This window comes from Aricia agestis, chromosome 22 (genome assembly GCF_905147365.1).
Source record: "Aricia agestis chromosome 22, ilAriAges1.1, whole genome shotgun sequence".
NCBI lineage: Eukaryota > Metazoa > Arthropoda > Insecta > Lepidoptera > Lycaenidae > Aricia > Aricia agestis.
This window is the reverse complement of record NC_056427.1, coordinates 9026780-9052548: the sequence shown is the minus strand read 5'-3', so window position 1 is coordinate 9052548 and position 25769 is coordinate 9026780. Positions and strand designations below refer to the sequence as shown.

The 25769-nt window shown below is 39.6% G+C and overlaps 2 protein-coding genes across 3 annotated transcripts; one reads left to right on the top strand and one right to left on the bottom strand.

Moving 5' to 3' along the window:
- The first annotated feature begins 153 nt into the window (after window positions 1-153).
- On the top strand, window positions 154-24079 carry LOC121738127 (syntaxin-17). Of its 2 annotated transcripts, XM_042129999.1 has the most exons (8): window positions 154-419; window positions 2687-2882; window positions 4784-4846; window positions 5532-5716; window positions 6889-7011; window positions 13191-13270; window positions 22146-22267; window positions 23589-24079. In XM_042129999.1, exons 1-8 carry the CDS (start codon window positions 300-302, stop codon window positions 23723-23725), a joined length of 1026 nt encoding a protein of 341 aa, XP_041985933.1. In that variant the 5' UTR covers window positions 154-299; the 3' UTR covers window positions 23726-24079. The 2 variants fall into 2 exon arrangements, with proteins under 2 accessions (XP_041985933.1, XP_041985935.1); XM_042130001.1 differs by lacking the exon at window positions 4784-4846.
- On the bottom strand, window positions 8386-9118 carry LOC121738131. Its single transcript, XM_042130013.1, has one exon. The coding sequence runs from the start codon at window positions 9010-9012 to the stop codon at window positions 8434-8436; it is 579 nt and encodes a 192-aa protein (XP_041985947.1). The 5' UTR covers window positions 9013-9118; the 3' UTR covers window positions 8386-8433.
- Window positions 24080-25769: the final 1690 nt, after the last annotated feature.

Genomic DNA, 25769 nt, shown 5'->3' with positions numbered 1-25769 from the left:
TCGTACAGCCAAACCACGGACGGGACCGGGGACAATTTGAAATTTGAATAATTGAGAAAGTACAAACTTTAAAAAAATGCAGATGTCAAATGTCACTTCCTGTCAGGGTTCTGTCAAGCGTCAAGTGTCAGTTGGAGGTTCAAATGTCTTATGTCAAAAGTCAAAACAAAATACAATCACAAAAGCTCTCTCTCGGACCAAAATTATAAAGTTTATTTCACAAATTTATTGGAAACCATATAATCCAGCAATAACAAAATCCTATAACATAAACTTAGACCAACAACAAAATTAAAGCGATGGAGGAAGAAGACAAATTGCCACTAAAGAGGGTAGAAGTTTCGCTTTCAAAATTCAATGAAGTAGCTATCCCACACCATTTGGATTTACTGAGACAACACAAAGCCAACATTATAAAGGTAATATTTACATAATAATTTGATTATAAAGTAACATATTACAAGAGTTATCTGAGCATATTTTAGAACGTTATTGAAAAAACGCGTAATAGTTTTATTGACGTCACAGGCGACTAAAAATAAACAAGTTCTACTAGACTCTTTGTCTCACAACGTGTTTCATTATAGACTATAGAGGGATGAAGGCAAATTCATTCTTTATACGTAACGCTAAAAGAGTGTATGTTATTTTGTCACAGTCCTCTGAACAAACTTTTATAAATTTCCAAAACGTTTTAATCTTATAATGCTTAATAACTTCTATTATATAAATCAATTTATATAGCTAACTTGGTGTTGCTTGCAACTTCGTAGCACCTAAATTCGTTGATTGCGCGGCAATTGTGTATATAATTCTGGATAATAACTATCCTATGTTTTTTCTCTGGACTCAAAGTACTGTGGGATAATGTGTGTGGTGGCCAAAGGAAGATCTTCCGACCGAGCGAGGTGTTATGCTCGTCAGGCCGAAGCCCACGTGATACATTTCAGATGTCGTATATATACTGACGCGCTCAGAAAACTTCGATAGTGCGATGCAGGAATGTTAGGCGAATTGTAGGTACCGCCACATCACTCCCCCCCGAAGACCGGAGGTCGAATCTTGAATCATGTTGCTTGAGTGCCAGAGAGTTCCAGTGAGTCGGAACTGTTGCAGTGAGTCCCAGTGAGTCGGAACTGTAAGCTGCTGCACGGGATCCAGTGAGTCGGATAAGCTGCCGTGCGGGGCCGATGCTACGTGCTGACCAGGAGAGATGTGCTCTGCTTGCTGACCGGTCGGTGTAGTGAGAAAGCCCGATGATGCCGATGCGGAGTCGCCCAGGCCACGGTACATTGCGGCTAGTGGACGAGGTACCCAATGAGGCGATGCTAGCTGGCGCGGTGCGGAGGGGCGGGGAGTGATGATAATGAAGGAGGCTGTCGAGGGTCACCAATGTGGGATAATGTGTGTGGTGGCCAAAGGAAGATCTTCCGACCGAGCGAGGTGTAATGCTCGGTCAGGCCGAAGCCCACGTGATACATTTCAGATGTCGTATATATACTGATGCGCTCAGAAAACTTCGATAGTGCGATGCAGGAATGTTAGGCGAATTGTAGGTACCACCACAGTACTAACATACAAAATTACTTGAAAATTAGTTTAATAGTTTGGAAGCAAAGAGGACCCACTCGTATTTGTTATAGGTATGAATATTATCATAGTCATTGTTGCAAAATAAATCTTGTGCCACCGAAGTACCTAATCAAAATGGGACCAATAGGTCAATTCTGATAATTTAATCTTTACAATAGTACAGTTTCTTTGTAGCCTTATGTTACGTTAAATAGGTAAATGTATTTAGCTTTTTAACAAATGCTATTTTGAACACTAAGAAAACTAATTATAAAACAACAATTATATGGCAACCTTCATAGCTCAGTTAACACCTCCATCGTGGGTATCGCAGACACAATAGATTTTCAATTGTTATGCGGCAGCTGGCTGCAGCTTGGGGATTGATGGGTTAAGTAACTTCAAAAGTTAAGTAAAAATGTTTCAACAATGCCTAAGCTATACAATGTATTGTCAGTTACATTTAAAAAAGGTGCTTGATAGACATGGACTAAACTTTGTATAGCTCACCTACTGTGTAACTATTCTGTAGTAAGGGAGATATAGACTATGGTATATGTGCATCTGTTGATATAATTTGATTAAACTAGGAAATTAGGAATTGTTACCATGTGTCCACTCACCTTAAACAGGTCCCTAAGTTGTAGTTTCATTGTAAACTAATCCATCCGACAAGATGTGCCAATGTGTGATTCCATACACACAGAAGATGTGGTCACTGATGACCACATCCCAGAAGATGTGGTCATCAGCGGCTTAATAGGGTAGCAACCAGCAGGGCTGGCAAATGCCACGGGGCCCCGATGGTATAGTTACGCCACTGGTGGTATTTCTACATCTGAGGTATGACAAGTATAAATTGTGGTCACATACCAATATGACGACTGTAAATCGTGGTCACACTATCATCTAAATCATGGTCACATTTCAGCATCGTCGTGGTCGCATATTTATCTAAGTCGTGGTCACATTGCTATATAAATCGTGGTCACATTCCAGTATGGCGAGTGTAAGTCGTGGTCACATTCAAGAGCGTAAATCATGGTCCCACGGTTACATAATATGTCCTGGTTACATTTTAATATGGCGAGCGTCAATCGTGGTCACATTCCAGTATGGCGAATCTGAGTCGTGGTCGCGCGTGCGGGCGGAGCAGGCTCACGCGCGGCGCGTGGCGAACCAGCTGCGCGGGCTGCTGCGGGAGTTGGACGCGCTGCGGCGACGAGTGCGGCCGCAAGACCTCGACGCGTTCGACCGCGCCACGCGACGCGCGAGAGAGAACACACATAAAGCTATCATGGATTATCTTGGTAAGTGTTACCATAATGATAGTGTGATTGTGACTCGATATTTCGAATAAAAAATAGTTTTGCTATGTCAATTTTAAGTACTAAAATTTATAATATAATCTAAAATATATAATCTAATAATCTAAAATATATACCCCCTTACTAATAAACGCTGTATAAGCTTTGAATAGTTATACAGTGTTTTGTCTTCTTCAATCCAATTAAAAATGTTACTTGTGTGACAGGAACAAAACACTGTACGAGGGCTGCTATTTATGTATCCGGAACTGGCCACTTACAAGAACAATATTTAAAAAGTAATTACAACATTTGAAAATAGAACTCTTTGGTTGAAGAATACATTTTGTTTCATGTGACTGTCAATTATTTTTCCATTGTGGCGTCATTTTGAAAATTGCGTGTCTTCATTTGCCATGGATTTAACGCGTGAACATTTTCGTGCAATGATTTACTACGATTTTCGGCGTGGGCTAAATCAACAACAGTGCTTTATTCAACTCACCGCAACTTTTGGAGATGAAGCACCATCAAAAACCACTGTTTATCACTGGTACAGTGAGTTTAATCGTGGGCGGTCTATGCTCACGGATGAAAATAAAGAAGGTCGCCCAAAAACAGCTGTTGTCCCACAAAATATAGATGCTGTGCGGGAACGAATAATGCGTGATCGTCATGTTACATATCGCGAGATAGAGGCGTCCTTAGGCATAAGTATGACGAGCATACATAAGATATTACACGAACATTTGGCTGTAAAAAAAATATGTTCGCGTTGGATTCCGCACAACTTGACAATCGATCAAAAACGGGCTCGTGTCGATTGGTGCAAAAAAATGATAAAAAAATACAACCGTGTTACGTCAAAAGCCGTTTATAATATCTACACAGGTGATGAATCTTGGATCTATGCATATGACCCCGAAACTAAACAACAGTCAACGGTGTGGGTGTTCCAAGATGAGCCGAAACCAACAAAAGTTACTCGTGCAAAAAGTACTTTGAAGCAAATGGTCGCCTGTTTTTTTGGAATTAATGGACATGTGGCTACAGTGCCATTAGAGAATCGTAAAACGGTTAATTCTGAATGGTATATGACCATTTGTTTACCAGAAGTCTTTGAAGAAATAAGAAAGGACAACCGACAACGCAGAATCATATTACATCACGACAATGCTAGCTGTCACACCTCAGCTGAAACAACTCAGTTTTTGGAGGGTCAAAAGATCGAATTGACTGGTCATCCGCCGTACAGCCCTGATTTGGCACCTAACGATTTCTTTTTATTTCCATACGCGAAGAACAAATTACGTGGTCAACGTTTTTCGAGCCGCGAAGAGGCTGTTGATGCGTTCAAAATGCACGTTTTGGAGATACCTCAATCAGAATGGAAAAAGTGCTATGAAAATTGGTTCCAGCGTATGCAAAAGTGTGTCGATCATCGCGGCGAATATTTTGAAAAGCAATAAAACCATATTAAATGATATATGTTTGTTTCTTTTTTTAATTCCGGATACATAAATAGCAGCCCTCGTATAACTATTCAAAGCTTATACAATGTTTATTAGTAAGGGGGATAATCTATAAGTTTGATATAATTTATATGTAGTCAAGATCAAAGGTGACCATGCCCACCAGATGTTTTGTAGTATTTGCGTTTTCTTATTTGGTCATGTCTATTATATTATTATTGGACGGTCATAGAACAAAAATACGTACATGAAATTAATAAATATTGGCATTATAAGCATGTCGAAAGTAATTTCTGTATGTTACAGTAATAACTTTAGGCATGATCCAAAGCTATTTGTAACATTTAAAGTGTTTGGAACATCAATATTAGTTTGACTAATTTTAAATTGTAATTTGTAGAGTGTAGTACATAAGTAGTTATATACTTGTAGGTGTAATAGAACGTAGCTGTATAGATCTAGTAAGGATCGGACAAAAGCGAAGTCGACGCCTTGGTGAGCGATCACAGGTTTTATCTAACGTCTCACAATACATCAAACAGAACTAAAAATATTATTAATTTATAATAACAAATCAAAATGATTTCATTACATGATTAATTTAAATTATTTGCTTACCTTTGACTATTATAAATATTCACACAGCATACGACTACTTCAAGGTTTGCTTTTTTTGTCTAGCATATTGAAAAAATTACATGATTGACAAAATTAGACAACCTTGAGTAGCTATACACTGCGTCAATATTTTGTTATTAGGAAGGTAAAGATATAATAGCTTAATAATTCTATTCGAGAATGGTATTTCACATTCATCAAAATCCTACAAACTTTTGAACTGTTCATTTTATAATATTATCATCGAACTGACATTGTTTTTCGTCGTGCGTATTTTCCATGCATGTCTAATTCTATGATACTCCTAGTCAATAGTCGTTAATAAGTAATACTTTAACATCTATGATTAAAAGAAAATTCTAAATAATGTATTACAAATAAGTTTATTATCAACTAAACAAAGGTTTTTAAGCTAGTTCCAATGATTTGATCGGTTCAATTTTTTACATCCCGATTCTTGACAGTTATTAGAGTATTGAATCTTGTTTTTATTGTTCTAATTTTAGTTGAACGTAATTTTATTTGTGGCTAAAATTAAAAATCCATGTTATTTGAATTTCAGAGACGGCGCCCATGTCAGTGCAGCGTACTAATGACCAGACTGTGGCCGGTAGCGCCGTGTCGACAGATTCCGTCGGCGTGGTCGGTCACGCCCACGATGCAGATAATAATGACCACGACGACCGCGATCACGATGCGCCGCGAGCGCTCGCTACCGGCGTCGTACAGTTGCAAATCGAGGACCAGGTATAAAATATTGTATTGTGTTCCTAAAGTTAAGAATAAATATTGCCACTCATAAAGGCTGGACTGCACTAAGCGACACTACGCTGCAGCGAAGCGACGCAGCATTCCACGTTTCATAGAACTGTTACATAGATGACATAGACATAGACACAGATGACTGATGTTCTGTCATCTATGTCATGACTCATGTAGCTCCGCTGCCGCGTAGTATAGCTCATACGATTTCATACAAAGAATATTTAGCCGTGATATGTCGCGGCCACTGACCTCCATTATACAAGTACGCTGGACTCACGATACCCTTTTTTTTTGTGCCTATTTGAAGCGGAATCAGCGTCCCCAATGCGGGGGAAGAGAACTAAATTTGACGTAAAAATGACGTTTGAAAGTCGCCATATTGGCGCTGATAGCAGTAGTGGGAGTACTTGGAACTAATACTAGTTTCTACAACCAAATACCTAAGCGGCCATTTGCAAGTTACGTCAGATTTAGTTCTCTTCCCGCTTTTCCTACGCTTTTTCATTCCGCTACAAATAGGCACAAAAAGCAGGTGGGTATCATAAGTCCAGCGTACTTGTATAATGGAGGTCAGTGGTCGCGGCGCTCTGCTAGTTAGAGTTAGAGTAGTTACGCTTAGTGCAGTTTCACCTTATAAACTGTCTGTATTTCACTTTGTCGGATATTTTAGAATGTCATGGGCTCCCATACAACATTTTTATGTCGTTTTCTAGTTTAGATAAAAATTCAGAATCAAAAATTTCCATAACGAAAATTCCAAAACCCCTCACTCAGTCCGGCACAGCGGTGCAGCGTGGCCAGACTTCGGCATGGTTTGTGTGCGTGCGACTAGACGTATGCTTATTATTATTGCATAAGTTAAATAAATATAAAAAATGCTGTGCAATAGCTTTACCGCGGTAGTCCCTGAGTACCACACGTATTTTGGAACGAAGTTCCTTATTGCGCGTTGCGAAAGGGGGTTAGACGGAAAAAGTTGTATCGACATGACACAAAAGTGTCGGTATATTACAACTAGAGCAAAAACGCTATAGTTGTAAGCCGTGCGGTAGTGCGTGTTTCTCTCTCTGTCTCTCTCTCTATTTTTTTTAATAATTTCGTTCCATCCGGGTGTCCCTTGACATCTCTCAAGTTATACTAGTCTTCTTCACCAGGAGCTGTCGCTGCGGGAGCGCGAGGCGACGCTGCGCGGCTGGAGCGAGCTGCAGGCGGAGGTGCGCGCGCTGCACGACGCCTGGCAGAGCGTGCAGGCCGCGGCGCTCGCGCAGCGCGATCACGTAAGTCAGATTGTGTAGCGTGACCACGTGATTCAATGCGCAGCGCGATCACGTCACTCTTTTTGTGTAGAACTGTAGAGTGACCACGTAACTAGTCTTATTGTGTATAGCAGGGGCTCCCAAACTTATTTTGTCTACTGCCCACTTTGAGAGCAAATTATGTTTCAGTGCCCACATTTTTTCAATTTAAAATGCATCCAGACGAAAAAAATCACCCCCTACACAACGCCCCCATTTTTTCTGGGTCCCACACCCCCCTCTAGACCTTCAAATTTGCTCTTTCAGCGCTGCTACTTTCACATTGAAATATCTATAGTTTGTGCGTTCTAAGATGATATAGGTGACAGTTTTCATGTTCCTTGGTACGGGTTTTTTTACAAGAAAACCAAAAAAAATCAAAATGTTATAAATTATATTCCATCTACAAAAACAAAGTTTCCTATAATTGTAAATGAATTAAAATGAAGAGATGCTAAATGCTAACTTATTAATAAAAAATATAAATATTAACTGTGAAATAGGAGTATAAAATTATTGTTACAAAAACATTTGGAAAATGTCATATGCATGAAACGGAACTTATGTCAATAGAGATTGACTCTGTTGAATCGGAATCAAATCGATGAAAAAGGGCGGCCATCTTAAATCGCCGGCACCACTGAAATGTCAGTACGAAATCGAAAATTTCGATTGCAATTCCTTTACGAAGTGATTCGATATTTTTAAACTATCGATTAATTTTTGTTAGGTAACTTCCCTACTATTGTCAATTATAATGTGTCACGCATATCATCATAAAACGCACAAACTATGCAAGTTTGGGAATTGTGTCACCAGTATAGGTAACAATTCCAGTATGTATGTGAAGAAAAAGGTAACTCACGTTGAATAGTTTTATTCCACATACACATGTATATAGTTCCAACACAGAAGGCACAAAGAAAGTTCACGAAGACGATATAATATAGTTAATAGCGCACAGCACAAAGAAACAGCGGAAAGAGAAAATACATAGAAAATAGAAAGTCTATAGCGCAAAAGTAAGCAGTTAGCGATACGGTTAGCGGCACACGTAATATGCGTGGCGCGGGGAGCGATTCCGACTAGACTACTGGCCGGCTCGAGTTGTACGCTCTGCGCGTACGCAAACAAAGGAACCGGTCCTGCTGTAGGGTGTGACGCGTATCGATAAATGCATGTCGATATGATGTATCGATGCATTGTATCGACATATCATATCGACATACGTGTTTGTGTATATGTAATGCTATACGTGTAAATATAATATTTATTATTATTAACTATTTATAAGTTTTAAGTTTAAGTTAGTTTTTATTATATTATTTATTATTTATAATAAAGGTTTGCGCTAATTATTTGTGTAGTAGGTGAGTAGCCTACACCACCCCCCTCCAGAGACCGTCATGGGCGATAAAAATCTGGAAATTTAACACGACGTCCAGAACGAGTAAAATATTTTTTCTGGACATCTGGTAAATGCTCAAGTGTTGTATGGTCAGACAGTATGAAGGCCGGTTTTATGCGGTCTATAGATACTGTGACCTCTTTGCCTTTGAGCAGTATTTTAAATGTTTTGTCATCCCTCGACAACACTTTATGGGGTCCTGAATAAGCAGGTTGGAGAGAGCCACGTGCTGCGTCTTCACGAAGGAAGACATGGTCAGCGGTAGCAAGCTCCTTATAAATAAATACTTTAGGGCTTGAGTGTCGGGAAGCAGCTGTGGGTTGTAACCTTCTAGCAATTTGCTTAAGGCGGGCCGAAAACTCAGACGTATCGGTAGTACCACCGTCTGCAGGGTCAAAAAATTCGCCTGGCAACCTTAAAGGCTCTCCATATACTAGCTCTGCAGAGGAGCACTGGAGATCCTCTTTAAAGGCAGTTCGTATGCCAAGAAGGACCCATGGCAAGGACTCGGTCCACCTGTCGTTGGCATGGCAAACTATGGCAGCCTTAAGCTGCCGGTGGAACCTTTCCACCATGCCATTACATGCGGGATGGTAAGCTGTCGTCCGCCTGTGGTCAAAGCCAGTGGCTTTCGAAAGGCACTGAAATAAGGCCGACTCAAATTGTCGACCACGGTCGGTTGTGATTTGAGAGGGGCAACCAAAACGTGCGATCCACGTAGACAAGAGCGCTTGGGCAACTGTCTCCGCAGTCATATCATGGATAGGTACCGCTTCCGGCCACCGAGTGAATCGATCGACGGCGGTAAGACAGTAGCGATACCCCTGCGATAGTGGCAAGGGACCCACAAGGTCTATATGGATCTGGTGGAATCGCACTCTTGGCAAGGTGTATGTACCTAGCGGCGCAGTCACGTGGCGACTGACCTTAGCTTTTTGGCAAGCCATGCATGCACGAGCCCATTGTCTGCAGTCCCGACGAATGCCTGGCCATACAAAGCGCTCTGCGACTAATTTGGCAGATGCACTGACACCGGGATGGCTTAACGAATGCAGGCTATCAAAAACCTGCCTTCGATAAAATTTCGGCACAAAAGGCCTGGAGGTCGTTGTACTAACGTCACAGTACAGGGGTAGACGACTACCAGGCACCACAAGCTTCTCCAATCGCAGGGATGTGCCGTCTGCTAGAAGCTGTTGCAATTCAGGGTCTGCAGCTTGACTTTGGGCTATGTCTTCGAGGCTCACCGGCGTACCCAGTTCCTCAATCCGCGACAACGTATCGGCAACCACGTTATCCTTGCCGGATATGTGTCGGATATCAGAGGTGAACTGGGCAATAAAGTCAAGGTGTCTATACTGCCTAGGCGAACAGTTCTTTTTCCGTTCATGGAAAGCGAAACTGATCGGCTTATGGTCAGTATAGATGACGAAGTGCCGGGCCTCAAGCATATGCCTAAAGTATTTAATGGCCTCATAAATTGCAAGCAGCTCCCGGTCATATGGCGAATACTTCACCTGTGACGGGCTAAGCTTGCGGGAAAAGAAAGCCAGTGGTTGCCATGCACCGTTTTTAAACTGTTGCAAAACGGCGCCGATCGCTTTGTCGGATGCATCGGTGACTAAAGCAAGAGTAGCAGTACAGTCAGGGTGGGCAAGCAACGCTGCGTCTGCTAGGCTGCGCTTACACGCGTTGAAGGCTTCAAGGGCTTCGCCTGTCAGGTTGACGGGTTGGGAGCCTTTGATAGGGCCTTTAAGAAGCGCATGTAATGGAGCCTGGACCTCAGCTGCTCGAGGAAGAAATCTCCTATAAAAATTTAGCATACCGAGAAATGCCTTGAGCTGACGCACTGTTGAAGGAACAGGAAATTGGTTGATCGCCTGCACCTTGCTGTCCAAAGGCTTGGAACCGGCTGCCGAGATAGAATAACCTAAAAAAGTTACCTCAGGCACACCGAAGATGCACTTCTCCGTATTTATTAGCATGCCGTACTCCCTGAGCCTGTTGAAAAGTTGGCGGAGATGCTTCTCGTGCTGCTCCTCATCCTGGGAATAGACTAAGATATCGTCTAGATATACAAAAACGAAGTCTAGGTCCCGGGTAACCTCATCCATGAACCTTTGGAAGGTTTGGCCCGCATTCCGAAGTCCGAAGGTCATAAATGGGAACTCGAAGAGTCCAAAAGGAGTTATGATTGCGGTCTTCGGAATATCTGCAGCACTGACAGGTATCTGATTGTACGCCTTCAACAAATCCAGGGTGCTAAACACTTTGCAGCCAACAAGATCATGGGCAAAGTCGTGAATGTGTTTAATCGGATACCTGTCAGGCACAGTGCGGGCGTTCAACATGCGGTAGTCACCGCAGGGACGCCAACCGTTTTCCTTCTTGGGTGCTAGATGGAGAGGCGAAGCCCAGGGGCTCTGTGAAGGGCGAGCCGTTCCATTGGCAATCATGGCCTGGAACTCTTTCTGAGCTATCTTTAACTTGTCGGGTGCTAGACGACGTGGGGTACAGGAAACTGGAGGGCCTGGTGTCGTGCGAATGTGGTGAACAGTGTTATGAGTTACTGTGCGGTGTATACCGGTTGGACGGGTGAGCTCGGGAAATTCCTTAAGGATTTTGTGGTAACGAGTCTCACCTGTCAATATTTTAACAGAGGCTATGTCGGAATCCTTTACAATTTTAGCGTTACAAGATATAGAAGTGTTACAATCAAGCAATCTTTTGTTGCGGCAATCTACAATAAGATTATAATAATTTAAAAAATCTACGCCTATAATAGGCTTTGTAACATCAGCTACAACAAAACGCCAAGGAAACACTCTACGAAGGCTAAAATCTAAATTAAGGTGAACATAACCATAAGTACTTATACTAGAACCGTTCGCAGCACACAAATTATAGTCCGTTTTCGTACGACGATCACGCAGCAAGGACCGGGGGAAGACACAGAGGTCGCTACCAGTGTCGACCAGGAATTGCATCTTCGACTCGCAATCCGTCACGAACAGGCGACCAGTTGAGTTAGGGCAGTCAGCAGTCGCCATTATCGACCGCCCTTTGCGTTTCCCGCCATGTAGTCGCAGGGCTTCACGCATCTGCTGGCTTTCTCCGCATATTTGGCATGATACCAACAGCACGGGAACTTGCGATAGTTGGAGTCGGATCGTCTTGACCTGGATGTTGATCCTCTTCGAGCAGGTCCCGATGATCTGGAACGTGGTCGGCTTCTTCTACCCGTCGAGAGTCGCTGAACCTGTCGTCTCAGCTCGGCTACTTCCCTGGCTAACGCGTCCAGTGCAGATCCAGGAACAGCTTGGCTGGTGGACGCCACAGCTGGCATGGGAGTGGCCAGTTCATGAACGCGATCGGCCAAATCCGCGAGGTCCTCGATGGAAGACGAAGATGGTTGACCAGCGAGCACTGTCTGGATACCGTGGGAGAGTCGGCTTGTCCAGATGGTCTTCAATAAATCCTGAGAGACGTCGGCACCGGCGAGGCTCTTGAGGTGACGCAGGAATTGCGAGGGCTTACGGTCTCCAAGCTCCTCGTGCATCAAAAGCTGCTTGATCTGCTTTTCCCTCGATGCCGACAGCCGTTTGATCAGCTCCCGTTTCAAGGTGTCATATTTATTTGCTGAAGGTGGGCTGATGATTATGTCCTTAATTTCTCTGGACTGCTCCACGTCCAGGTGGCCAATGACGTAATTAAATTTTGTCAGGTCATTTGTGATACCTGAGATGGCAAATTGTCCCTCCACCTGCGCAAACCATATCTCTGGTTCTTCCGGCCAGAATGGGGGAACACGTACACCGACTTTAAAAACATCGACATTGGGTATCGACTGTGTCCCCTCACTAGCAGCATCGTTCGACCGCGTGGCAGATTTTGTAGGCATGGCGCTAGCGTCGTGAAATTCCTTGTCCATATTCTAGGCGTGGTCACCAGTTTGGGAATTGTGTCACCAGTATAGGTAACAATTCCAGTATGTATGTGAAGAAAAAGGTAACTCACGTTGAATAGTTTTATTCCACATACACATGTATATAGTTCCAACACAGAAGGCACAAAGAAAGTTCACGAAGACGATATAATATAGTTAATAGCGCACAGCACAAAGAAACAGCGGAAAGAGAAAATACATAGAAAATAGAAAGTCTATAGCGCAAAAGTAAGCAGTTAGCGATACGGTTAGCGGCACACGTAATATGCGTGGCGCGGGGAGCGATTCCGACTAGACTACTGGCCGGCTCGAGTTGTACGCTCTGCGCGTACGCAAACAAAGGAACCGGTCCTGCTGTAGGGTGTGACGCGTATCGATAAATGCATGTCGATATGATGTATCGATGCATTGTATCGACATATCATATCGACATACGTGTTTGTGTATATGTAATGCTATACGTGTAAATATAATATTTATTATTATTAACTATTTATAAGTTTTAAGTTTAAGTTAGTTTTTATTATATTATTTATTATTTATAATAAAGGTTTGCGCTAATTATTTGTGTAGTAGGTGAGTAGCCTACACAAGGATCAGGTACACACCCTAAAGTATTATCACTTATTTTTGTTACACACTGTGTAAGGAACACATACACACCCTAAAGTATTATCATTTAGTTTTGTTACACTCTGTATAGCTATCTCGTTACCAAACATACGATAGGAGTGCTCCAGAAATATTTTCTTATCATTTTATATAGTGGCCTATAGAAATTTAAAGAAAATAAAACTATACTTCCAGGTGTCATCGGCGAACGATAACGTGGAAGTGGCGGCCGACAATGTGAAGGAGGGGAGGACTCAGCTAGCGCTCGCAGAGAGGTCAGCACTTGTTGTACATTTTGTTACTATCTACACAGACGGACCGCATTTCAACTGCAATCCAACTGCAAATTGCAGTTCAAGTGCAGTTTGAATGCAGTTGACACGACTGCAATAGAACTGCAAACCAAACGCGCAGTCGGATTGCAGTTCAGTTGCAGTCGGCGTGCAGTCGTGTGAACTGTTTGGTTTGCAGTTCTATTGCAGTCGTGTCAACTGCATTCAAACTGCACTTGAACTGCAATTTGCAGTTGGATTGCAGGTGAAATGCGGTCCGTCTATGTAGATTGTAGACCCTAAGAGCCAGCCCACACGGCGCGTTGCGTCATCGCAGCGTTATCACGAAGCAGTCTTAACGCCAACGCCCCCTCCCGCTTCGTTTCGGGGGTTACTGTCCGTCATGTGTGCGTTGCGACTTGGTCATTTGTATGTAAAACAACGCAACGGCAGCGCTGCGTCGACGCAACGCGCCGTGTGGACCATAAAGTTAATATACCTAGCGGAATAGGGCAACAATATCGAGCTGTCAAACGAAACCGAAATTGGTTTCATCTGTGTGTAAAAATATGTGTACACACTACACAGATTACAGATTAAATTGTGCCGACTGGAGGTCAAAAAAAGAGTGCTGCTGTCATGTATCACACGACTCTTTTTACCACGCAGTGTGACTGATAGTGACATCTCTCTTGCTCAGGTCTTTGTTTCTCTATTCCGCTAGGTATATTAACTTTATGGTGTGGACTTTCTCTTACTGTGGTACTTTAATATGGTTCTTCTCGCCAGGTTACTGCAATATTTACAATATTCTGATATGTTGGATAATTTACTGTATGTACTAGTAGTAGTATCAATATACAAAAAAACAGCTCGGTAGAGTTCCGTTATAGGGTTCTGTAATCAACAAAACTTGGTTGATAACTGAACCCTAAAACGGAACCCGTACTGTAGTGTCCTTTGCTCCGACTGCGTAATATTCCCCACAGATAATAATTGTATACGTGGGAGAGCCATGCTTCGACACAAATGGGCCGGCTCGACCGGAGAAATACCACGTTCTCACAGAAAACCGGCGTGAAACAGCAGCTAGCGCTGTGTTTCGCCGAGTGAGTGAGTTTACCGAAGGCCCAATCCCCTACCCAATTCCCTTCCCTACCCTCTCCTATTCCCTTCCCATCCCTACCCTCCCCTATTACCCTATTCCCTCTTAAAAGGCCGGCAACGCACCTGCAGCTCTTCTGATGCTGCGAGTGTCCATGGGCGACGGAAGTTGCTTTCCATCAGGTGACCCGTTTGCTCGTTTGCCCCCTTATTTCATAAAAAAAAAACAGATTAAGGTCCGATAGTTTTTAACGCTCAACGGAACGCGGGGATTATGATATTCACTATTCCTAATTTCCTACATCGAATGAAATTAAAAACGCCCTATTAATGCACATCGTCACTAGATGGCGTTGAGCGCGGCCTGGATCGCGCTATCGCTTGTCAAAGAGTTTTCGCTCTTATTCTCCTGATATTGACTACTCGTCAGTCAGTCGCCAGAATGAAATATTAAAACTTATTTTTGAAAGGATAATGTTCTTTATCCTTACAATAATAGAATAATTATGGATTGATTATTATAAAATAATTTATTATTTATTATATTACTTAACTATATTTATTATTTATATAAACTAGAGATCGCCCAATGATCGAAATTGGACCTTAGTTTCAACGACATTTAGGACTACTACCTATATTTTGTAAAAAAATATTGACTTTGGGACTCATCACTCAGCTGATCTCAGACTGGCCGTGTAAGCATTGTCTAATAGTATCTAAGATTCAATAAAAAAAACTATAATCTATTTTCAATTTGTCACCTTGTTGTCAACAGACCTCAACCATAAATAAAAGAGTATAATTCGTAAGTATAGGCTTGTCAGTCAAAAATCTGTCATTTTCCTAGTGTGTGTGTTGCAGTGTGTGTTATGTTTTGTTTGTTAAAAGAATGTACGATAAAAACATAATTTCAAAATAATATTAGCTCGATGCACTGCTTCACCATATAAACTATAAGTGTGCAAAATTTCATTCACCTACCTTTTCTCGAAAGTTTTCGTCGTATTTTTGCACCCTCGTAACTTTGGTTTGGATAATGCCAGATAGTTGAAATCTTCAAGATATTATGACATGAGTAAAATAATTAAATGCGCAAAGTTTGAATATTGTTACTATTATACTTAAGATTTTATAGGTGTCCAAAAACCCACAAAAATGGCACTGACTCATCGATCATCAAAATTGTTAGGGTACTTCCTGAAGTCTGAGAAAGCTGAAATTTGGTATGTAACCTACTATTAGTATAGAAACAACAAAAAAATTATCAAACCCAACCTAACCTATCCCGTCCCCTTGAATAATCCCTTGATATAGACTTAGTATGAGATATAAGTTTCTTGTGCTAAATACAAAAATAAAAATAGACTATAAAATACTTCTCGTCCAAATAAAAAAATACGTGTTAGCCATGTGAGACCACAGACTCACAGAAAACCGGCGTCAAACAGCGCTCTCACAGAAAACCGGTGTAAAACAGCGCTTGTGCTGTGTTTCTTCTAGCGAGTTAAGCGGAGACCGGAAGCCCAACTGAACTATACCTTATTCCCTATCCCTGTTCTCTTCTGCTTATTCCCTTAGCCTATTCCTTCATAAAAAGGGCGAAAATGCACTTGCAGCTCTTCTAATGTTACAGTGTTCATGGATCGCATGGACGACGGCAGTTGCTTTCCGTTAGGTGGCCCGTCTCTGCTTGTTTGTCCCCCAATTTAAAAAAAATCGGCCAAGTGCGAGTTAAACTCGCGCACAAAGGGTTCAGTACCTCAAAAAATTGTGTTTTTTTTTTGTATGGGAGCCCCCCTTAATTATTTAATTTATTTAAATTTTAGTACTTATTGATTATTAAAGTACAAATATAACTGAGTATTTCGTTAATATTTCAAGTGCCTATGTGTTGCAGTTATTGATATCGAGCAAAAAATGGCAAAAAAATCACGTTTGTTGTATGGGGGCCCCCATTAAATATTAATTTTATTTTGGTTTTAGTATTTGTTGTTATACCGGCAACAGATATACACAATCTGTGAAAAATTCAGAAATCTAGCTATAGCGGTTCTAGTTACAGCCTGGAGACACACAGACAGACAGACGGACAGACATTGAAGTCTTAGTAATAGGGTCCCGTTTTTACCCTTTGGGTACGGAACTCTAAAAAGGGAAAGAGAACTTTTCTCTCTAAAAAGCCGGCAACTCGGCGACGATAGTTACTTTCCATCAGGTGACCTGTTGCTCGTTTGTCCCCTAATTTTATATTTAACCGATCCTGACAAAACACTTGCAACTTTTCTAATATTGCGATTTGCGAGTGTACATCCTCGTTTGCACCTTAATTTCATAAAAACGCATGTGGTAATTTTTATTAAGTACAGAATCATTCTGTAACTCTTTATAATTAATATTATATTATTATAATATTATATTCGTAATTACTTCACTTTGTAGACTCTAGACCTTAAATTGTCTTAAAATATGTAAGTTCAAAGTATAGTCGTAGTCTCAGCCCTCAGCAATAATTCTTTGCGAATATTTAATTTTTAGGTTGTTAATAACGTCTTACATCGGTTAGTTCAAATATGAAACCTATACCTAAAAGTTAAACGGTTATATCAAACATCTTCGCGTCAAACAACAGTGCGATGTAGAAAGGTGAAAATTGAAATCTCTTATTGACTAGAGTACATTAACAAGTATATGAAACTATTCGGGCTAGCTATATCGCGATGTAGACGACCAGCAGCGGCATCTATTATTATCAATAGAAAAAAATATCAAAAAATCACGTTTGTTGTATGAGAGCCCCCCAAAATATTCAATTTATTTTGTTTTTAGTATATTTTGTTGCTAAAGTAGCAAGGGTCCACAAATTACGTGACGTGTTTTTACAAATTTTCTGATCCCCCCCTCTCCCGTGGTTAGATTTCGTGAGATTAACGTGTTGGATTGTTTGACAGTCAGTAGATGTATCATGTTATTCTCGTTCATAAGGTCAATGTATGAATGAAATTATTTTCTTTGGAAACGAATTAGGGTGGGTTGCACCAGAGGCGTTGTTATAGTTATTAGCTAAAGTTAAGGTCAAATATTAGGTCCATTATTGACTTTAACAAGGGATTTGACAGTTCATTTGACATTTTTATAGGTAGTTAAAGTTAAAGTTACAGTTAAAATAACTTGGTGCAACTGACTCTTAGGTTGGGTTGCACCAGAGGCGTGTTTAAAGTTGAAGTTAAGGTTAAAGTTATGTTTATAGTTATGGCTAAATTTAACTTTAACCTTAACTTTGACCGGAGAAATTGACAGATGACAGCTGGTCCAACAAGGTTATAAATGAACGTGGGCCAGCAACAGCGCCCCCTGCTGGTAAAGGAGAACTGTCAAAAATGGCGTTTTTGTATGATGACAGCGTTATATCCTTTTTTCGCCACGTGCATTTAAAACCTTGTCGAGCTCTATGGTTATGGTTAAATATGGCGTCTTGATGGCGTCCATTTTTAACTTTAACCAAAGATTTGACATTTTGCATTGTAGTTAAAGTTATAGTTAAAGCTACAGTTATAATTAAAGTTAGTTGGTGCAACCCAACCTTAATAAATGATCTTAATCGTATTACGATTACAGTACTCCCAAATTAATAATGCGCATTGAAATCTTGAAGTCTAGTAACATGGTTCCGTTTTTACCCTCTGGGTACGGAAAAGTAATACACCCAAAAAAAATGAACTAAAAGAAAAACAACATAAACCAACTTACAAAAAGAAATGAAATCCCACCAAAAACATTTTCATGTAAAAATGTTGCCAAGATGAGAACATATTATAGTCCGTGGTGTCAAAAAGTAGTGAGATCTCATGTAGAGCCAAGTTTCTAACCTTACAGACTCAACCCTAAATTTAAAAACCCTAATTTTACACTAAAGCGCGGCAATATATAAATAAATAAATAAACGTTTATTCAGTAATCTGGGACATTACACAAAGTTCTGTACATTGTAATTTAAAAGCACCACCAATACAAGTAGCTGATTACTATCAATCAGAAACACAAAAAAAAAACAACAATGCAAGAGAAAAAAATAAATAAATAATAATAACCATAAAACAAAACATATATGTGACAAATATGTGATATGTGAAATATGTGATAATAATAATATAATGTGTCAGCCGTACGAGAAGAATCTAAAAACTCTACACATTAGTCAAAATCGGTGTCTTGGCCATTTTGTTATTTGTCATGCTATGGGCTTTGAACTTAATAAAATATATATTACTTTTCTGTTGTACTTACTAACTTTTATTTTAAAATGGCAAGGCCACCGGTTTTGACTAATGTGTAGAGTTTTTAGATTCTTCTCGTACGGCTGACACATAATATTATTATCACATATTTTGCCGCGCTTTAGTGTAAAATTAAGGTTTTTAGATTTAGGGTTGAGTCTGTAAGGTTAGAAACTTGGCTCTATATGAGATCTCACTACTTTTTGACACCACGAACTATATGTTCTCATCTTGGCAACATTTTTACATGAAAATGTTTTTGGTGGGATCTTCATGTCCTAATTGCTACGATGTGTTTATTTTTGCTCTATTCTGTCTTTAGCTCTCTATTTCAAATAAAATATTGTGAATCCTCCCTTTTACTTTCATATTTTGCGTAACTAAAGTTACTATTGTTCTTATATTACACAAATTTTGAAGAAAAATTTTTCATTAAAATTTTGCTTGAATCAAATTTATCGATATGCTTATCGATATTTTACAATAACATAAAACTAAAATAAAAATCATTTACCTTTATATTTATCACCTTAAAAAGGACATATTATCTTATTTTAACGATTATTTTTAAGTAATAATTATCTTTTGACATACCTAGTATAAAATCTGTTAAAAATGTCGTTGCGTCACAGGTGCGGGTGTTATGCCGTGCCGTATCGTAAATAGCAGCTACCGTACTCTTATTTAAGTATTCTAAATGATGTTTTATTATTTTATTGTATAGTATTATATTATGTATAGTATTATTATATATTATTATTATTATTTATGTTGAATCTGTCGTGCGTCAGGCGTAATATAGGAACCACGGAAGATCAGGTACCGCGGTGCAGTGTTCTGCGCCGTGGTAATACACCTGAGTGGGTATCCTTTTCGGCATTATACAATGCACTGCCTAATGATGCCATATTATTTTTTTTTGTAGTTTGTCGTTTGTTTTATTTTTTCTTTTGGGTTATTGTTTGCTTTAGTGTGTGCAGTGTATTGTATTTATGTTTGAATAAAATTTTTATTATTATTATTATTATAAAATCAAGGTTTCACAGATCAGTCACTTGAATCTAATACTCATTGAATGCAGCTATCAATAATATAATAGACAGTTCTCTGACAGAATAGGTATAACTGCAACTTATAATATTATACTTATTAATAGGACTGGTACCGACTTCAAAATTATGAAGATTGAGAACAGAAATACTGAGTACAGAATAAGGATTATTTAATACTTTTTAGTTCATTTAAGTATAATATTACTATTGTATTAACCTTCAAGTCGGTTCACAAACGGCGGAGTAATCGTTGAACATACATAAAAAATATTATATCCACAGCCGAACGTCTAACCTCCTCTCTTTTGGAAGTCGGTTAAAAAATAATTGTAATAAAAAGTATTATGGAGTGCCTCCACTGCCGGCCCCGTTTTCCGAACTCCGAAGTTTGCCGAAGTCACGCGATGTTTGCCGAATAGGCTGCCGGCGCCTATTCCGCAAACATCGCTTGTCAAACAAAATAATGATCAAAAACATCAGACTTGAGCTAAATGACTATGAAAAGTACAAATAATAAGGTCATAATAATTGTAAGGATGCATAATTATTTGAATCCTTCGATCGGGGATTCTCGGAAATGCTATTGTATTCTATTGTTGTCGCGACCACCGGTGCTCGTATGGGGCTTGAATCTTGGATGGGTTAATGGTGGTGATGATGAAGATGCTGATAAATGTGATCTGCATAGTAGCATTTAAAGACAATATCTTTGCTTCTTTAAACAAGGCTGGAACTCTCTAACATGTATAAGGAAACGTGTCTTGAACGTGGGAGTGCTTCGGCACGAATGGGCCGGCTCGACCGGAGAAATACCACGTTCTCACAGAAAACCGGCGTGAAACAGCGCTTGCGCTGTGTTTCGCCGAGTGAGTGAGTTCCGGTGAGCGCAATCCCCTACCCTATTCCCTTCCCTACCCTTCCCTATTCCCTTTCTTTCTCTAAACTCCCCTATTACCCTATTTCCTCTTAAAAGGCCGGCAACGCACCTGCTGCTCTTCTGATGCTGCGAGTGTCCATGGGCGACGGAAGTTGCTTTCCATCAGGTGACCCGTTTGCTCGTTTGCCCCCTTATTTCATTAAAAAAAAAAGGAATCTGAAGTTCTGTTCAGTACCTTCGGAAGTATACCACGGAGTATATAACTGTAACTGTGGTGCAAAATCTTACTTTTTGGTAGTTGAAAAAAGATAGCTAAGCTAAGCTAAGAAAATGCATCACAAAAAACTAAAATATCCACAGCCGAACAAATAGGTACCAAACCTTCACCTTTGGAAGTCGGTAAAGTCGAATATATAAATTGAGATTATAATTATTATTTCTTTTTAAAATTTGTGTATCGGCACTGGAACCTAGCGCTTTACGCATTATCACCGGCTCCCATTTTGAGTGCCAGCGCCGGCAGTCGTTGTTTTATATCTCGGCTGCCGGCAGTATACTTACCGTAGTTCCCATTACTGATATTTTTGGGAGCCGGCGCCGGCAGCGGAGGACTCCCAAAAGTATTATGATATTTTATGATATGTATTTAATTTAAGAATAAAATATAATATACTATGTGTGTTGTTTACTTTCAACGTTTACTTTCAATGCAGCAATGTAAGGGCTGATTTACCAGATAGATTTTACCTGAGTAATAAATAAGTAACTTTATGATGTGTTATGTGTATATTAATTACCCCTATAAGAACCTCATGTCATAAGTCATAACATATCTGACGAATGACGATTGAAAAATCATTCCAAACGAAAATGTGTATATCTACTTTTCAATCGTCACCTTTTTTGCCAATTAAAATTTATGATACCTAATTTGAAATACAAAATCTGTCAAAGTTGCATATTATTTATTTCTTATAGAAACTCAGGTAAAATAACTCGAACGGACTAAACTATCGATAGCGAAATACTATACTATCGATAGTAAAAGATACATCACTAGCACACGCACACATTGACAGATCAAAAATGGTCACGCATTTTCGGGTTGTCAGGTGGTCTATTCGACAGTATATTATAAGTTTATGGTTTAAAGGACGTTATTGTAGCCAATGGAGGCCAATTTGAATAAGCTTTTAATATTTTAAATTGTTTTATATTTATGTATTAAACTAATACACTGTAAAAGTAATAAAATTTATTTGCAATAGAAAAAAAAATGTTTTTCTTTGTGTCAGCATTTATGGCAAGACTAGGTATTACTAAGAGGCCCGGTCAACGTTTAGGCTATGGGCTACATATTATTATCACGCTATCACCTACTTTTCGTGCCGATAGAGCCTTCACGCGGACGACGTCGCGGGCAGCGGCTATTATATGTATAATATAAAAGTATTAAACACATATATTTCCGTCGTCTGGTCCTTCGGGAACTTAGCACGGGGCCAGACTGACGTGGTGTGAAGCGCCCATAGACATTATTATTAATGTAAGTGTATATCGTGCGGCAGGATAGCGGCGGGTTCCGTGGGCGCGGGCGGCGCGGTGGTGGGCGCGCTGGTCGGCGGCCCGCTCGGGGCGCTGGTCGGGGCTAAGGTGGCGGCCGCCGCGGCGCTCGGCGGAGGCGCATTGGGTATGTACAGAATACAGATATTATACTTCCATACTAATATCATAAGTGTGTCTGTCTGTCTATCTGTTACCTCTTCACGTCCCAAACCGCTGAACTTCAATATGAATTTGGTATGGAGACACTAAGTCCCAGGAAAGAATATAATATAGGATACTTTGTATCCCGGAAAAATGGCCATACAATATTTTGCCCTCGTCTCATACGTTACAAAAGAGGATACACCAGGGGCTAGAGAAATGAAAAAAAAGTACGTGTAATATCTATAGCTGTCTCCCTTACCTCAAGCCTATACCGCAGAACGCGATAGAGACAACACGACAAAAGTTCTAATAAAAGAACAGAAAATCTTCGATTCGTTGTCCGCTGATTCCTTCTCCAAAACTTAACCGATTTAAGTACTTTTTTCATTAAGAATTAAAGCAAGGATTGAGCTGTGTTCCTATGTTTTAGTTTTTTTGTATTTTCTAGCCAGTATTGTTTTCTGGGTGTTTGAACACAAAGGAAAATCTGGCCATTTTTTCGGGTTTTTGAACGTTCATATCTTTTTTATTAACTAAATTATTAAAAAAAAAAGAAAACATAGGGACATTGTATTAGTGGCCATAGATATTCGGAAAAAAATTATAACTCTACCGGCATTATCCAGGGAGGAAACAGGAGACAACGTTTGTATAGAAAAACGGCGGTGTGGACTCCTCTTAATATTCGTCTCTGAGTACGGCTGATAGACTTCAACTCAATGATGAAAAACTCGAAGCAGATATGTTACTACCGCGCGCGTTGTGAACATTCAAATATGGCCCAATTGGGCCGTCTGTTGTTTAGTCTGCATCGAGCGCAGTCACGAACGTGCTGTGTCTTGTCTTACCTAAATAAATTGAAAATGACGTCGTGCGTGTATCGAAAATGTACCAATTATGACTCGAAAGTAAATAAAACACATGGAATCTCTTACCACACGTCTTCATTGCAATAAATACCTCGATTATTTACATTTTCAATTCTTTTTTCGAACAATCTGGAAAAATCGAATTTTCGACATAGCTCAGGCGAAGAAAGAGACAGCGATATGATTCGACGTTTAAAAATAGAACTGTCTCTTTTATGTAAATGGTTTTTCGTATCTTTTGTTTTACTTATCTGTCAAATTTGTCAATGTTTGCAATTTTGAATTTGAAAATTGTTCGAAAGAGATTTAAGCCGGATAATAGTATGGACGTAACATATCTGTATAAGTAGAATATCATTGCTTCAACTATTTTTACACACAACACCATTCTAGTCTAGGTGACCATAAGTTAAACAAAAAACCTTGGTCTAGGTTACCTCGCTGCGGCAGCCCTCGGCCGGCGCCGCGCTCAGCAAATTGACCACGTCGTTGCGAAGAGCGATCACGACACGAACTCCCGTGACCACGACCCAGATACAAGTGACCACGACACCAAAAAAGACCGCTAGCGATTACACTGCGTTTGCTTCTAAAGCGAGCGCGTTAAATAACTCAAATTGTAAATAAAGACCGGAGTTTTGAAGCAAGTTAACTTACCACTTACTTATTATGTAAAATGTTTACACAACATAATTCAATATTCATACTTTTTAAATCTGTCTTCGTCTTCCAATTGACTGTTCCAATGTGTAAGACAAAGACAGAATGATCTATCAGATTTTATGTTGTGTTAATATTCTCAATGGTTATTGTACAAATCATCGCAACTATTATAATATTATTGTACTATGAATAGTGTATATTTGTAAAATGCATATAAACCATAAAGTTAATATACCTAGCGGAATAGAGCAACAATCTCGAGCTGTCAAACTAAACCAAAATTGGTTTTCATCTGTGTGAAAAATATGTGTACGTATACACTTACACAAGCATGATTGAACATGAATTCTATGAGATTGTCAACGTGCGGCACGTGCTGCTGTCAGGTATCACACGTCTCTTTTTACCACGCAGTGTTACTAATAGTGACATATCTCTTGCTCAGGCCTTTGTTTCTCTATTCCGCTAGGCATGGGAGTACCGAGGGGGGGGGAGGGGGCAGCTGCCCCCCCCCCCCCCCCCCTGGATCATGTTGACGTTCCTACTAAGTATATTATCTAGTACTTTTATCTATAAAAATTAAAAATTAAGAACGAATTTTTGCCATTTGTTTGCAATACAATATTTTTACAACTAAAAATTATTAATTTTTTATTCTTTATAAACACCTAGCTTATGAAAAATCTGATTTGCCCCCCCCCTGGCCCAGAACCTGGGTGATTTGCCCCCCCCCCCCCCCTGGCACCAGAACCTGGGTAATTTGCCCCCCCCCCTGGCCCAGAACCTGGGTACGCCCATGCCGCTAGGTATATTAACTTTATGATATAAACTAACATTATTTGATGTATAAAGTATAAACTGTACAAAATTTATAGAAAATATTTTCTCTACAACTTTTTATTAATTAGTTTCTTTTAAGTCATTTTTAATTATGTTGGGTAGCAAAATAAATAGGATAATGTGTTGAATAGTTTTCATGTTTTTTCTAATTTTATGCACAATATATGTAGGTTTAGATTTTAAGTACAATATTTTGGGCTTGTACACGAGATAAATTGTTATTAATGCAGACCAGCCATGTATAATAATAAATACAAGGTCTCAAAAGTTACTAAAGTACAGAATATTTTATACAAATTAAATATACTTACTCCATATTTGCAGTCACTTATCATGCATTTTTCTATTTACTATGAAACTCAAAACTAGTTAGTAGTAAAATGTGATCAATATGTAGATAATATTATTATACACACATTATTTAAAATAAAGTTTATTTTTGAGAAACACTTTTTTAATATTGATAGCGTGTTTACACACGTGACACGCGCCGCAGTGCCCTTTTCACACGGCGATTCTTTACCGCGGCGGCGCCCCGTGTGTAAATACCACTGACCTCTATAATACACTGGACAGGCGATCGCTATCAATAAAATGTTCCTATTTGAAAGTCGCCATATTGGCGCTGATTGCTATGTGAAAGCAGTACTGAGTGTACTTGGAACTACTATTTTGCAAATGGCGGTTGTAATTTTCTATGTAATTAGTTCACAGTACGCTCACCGCAGCGCTTCAAAGCGGCACAAAAAATAGCTGTCATTTTGTACGGCATAGCCTGTTCAGTGTATTATATAGGTCAGTCATGGTAAATACGCATACCTACCCAAGCCATGTGTTATGTTGCCGTTTCTTTTAATGATTTTATTGCATTGCATACAATGTTTGCAGTAAACATTGTATTAATAACAAAGTTTGCAAAAAAAGCAGTTTCTTTTAATGATTTTATTGCATTGCATACAATGTTATTGTTATATTCAATTGTAAATTACACATCATTGTACTGACTACTGACTAACATAGTTGATAGTATACATCTTAAGCTTATTCACAACTGCAGTTTATTAATATTATTAAATACTAGAAATAGATTACGCATAATATTATATTTAC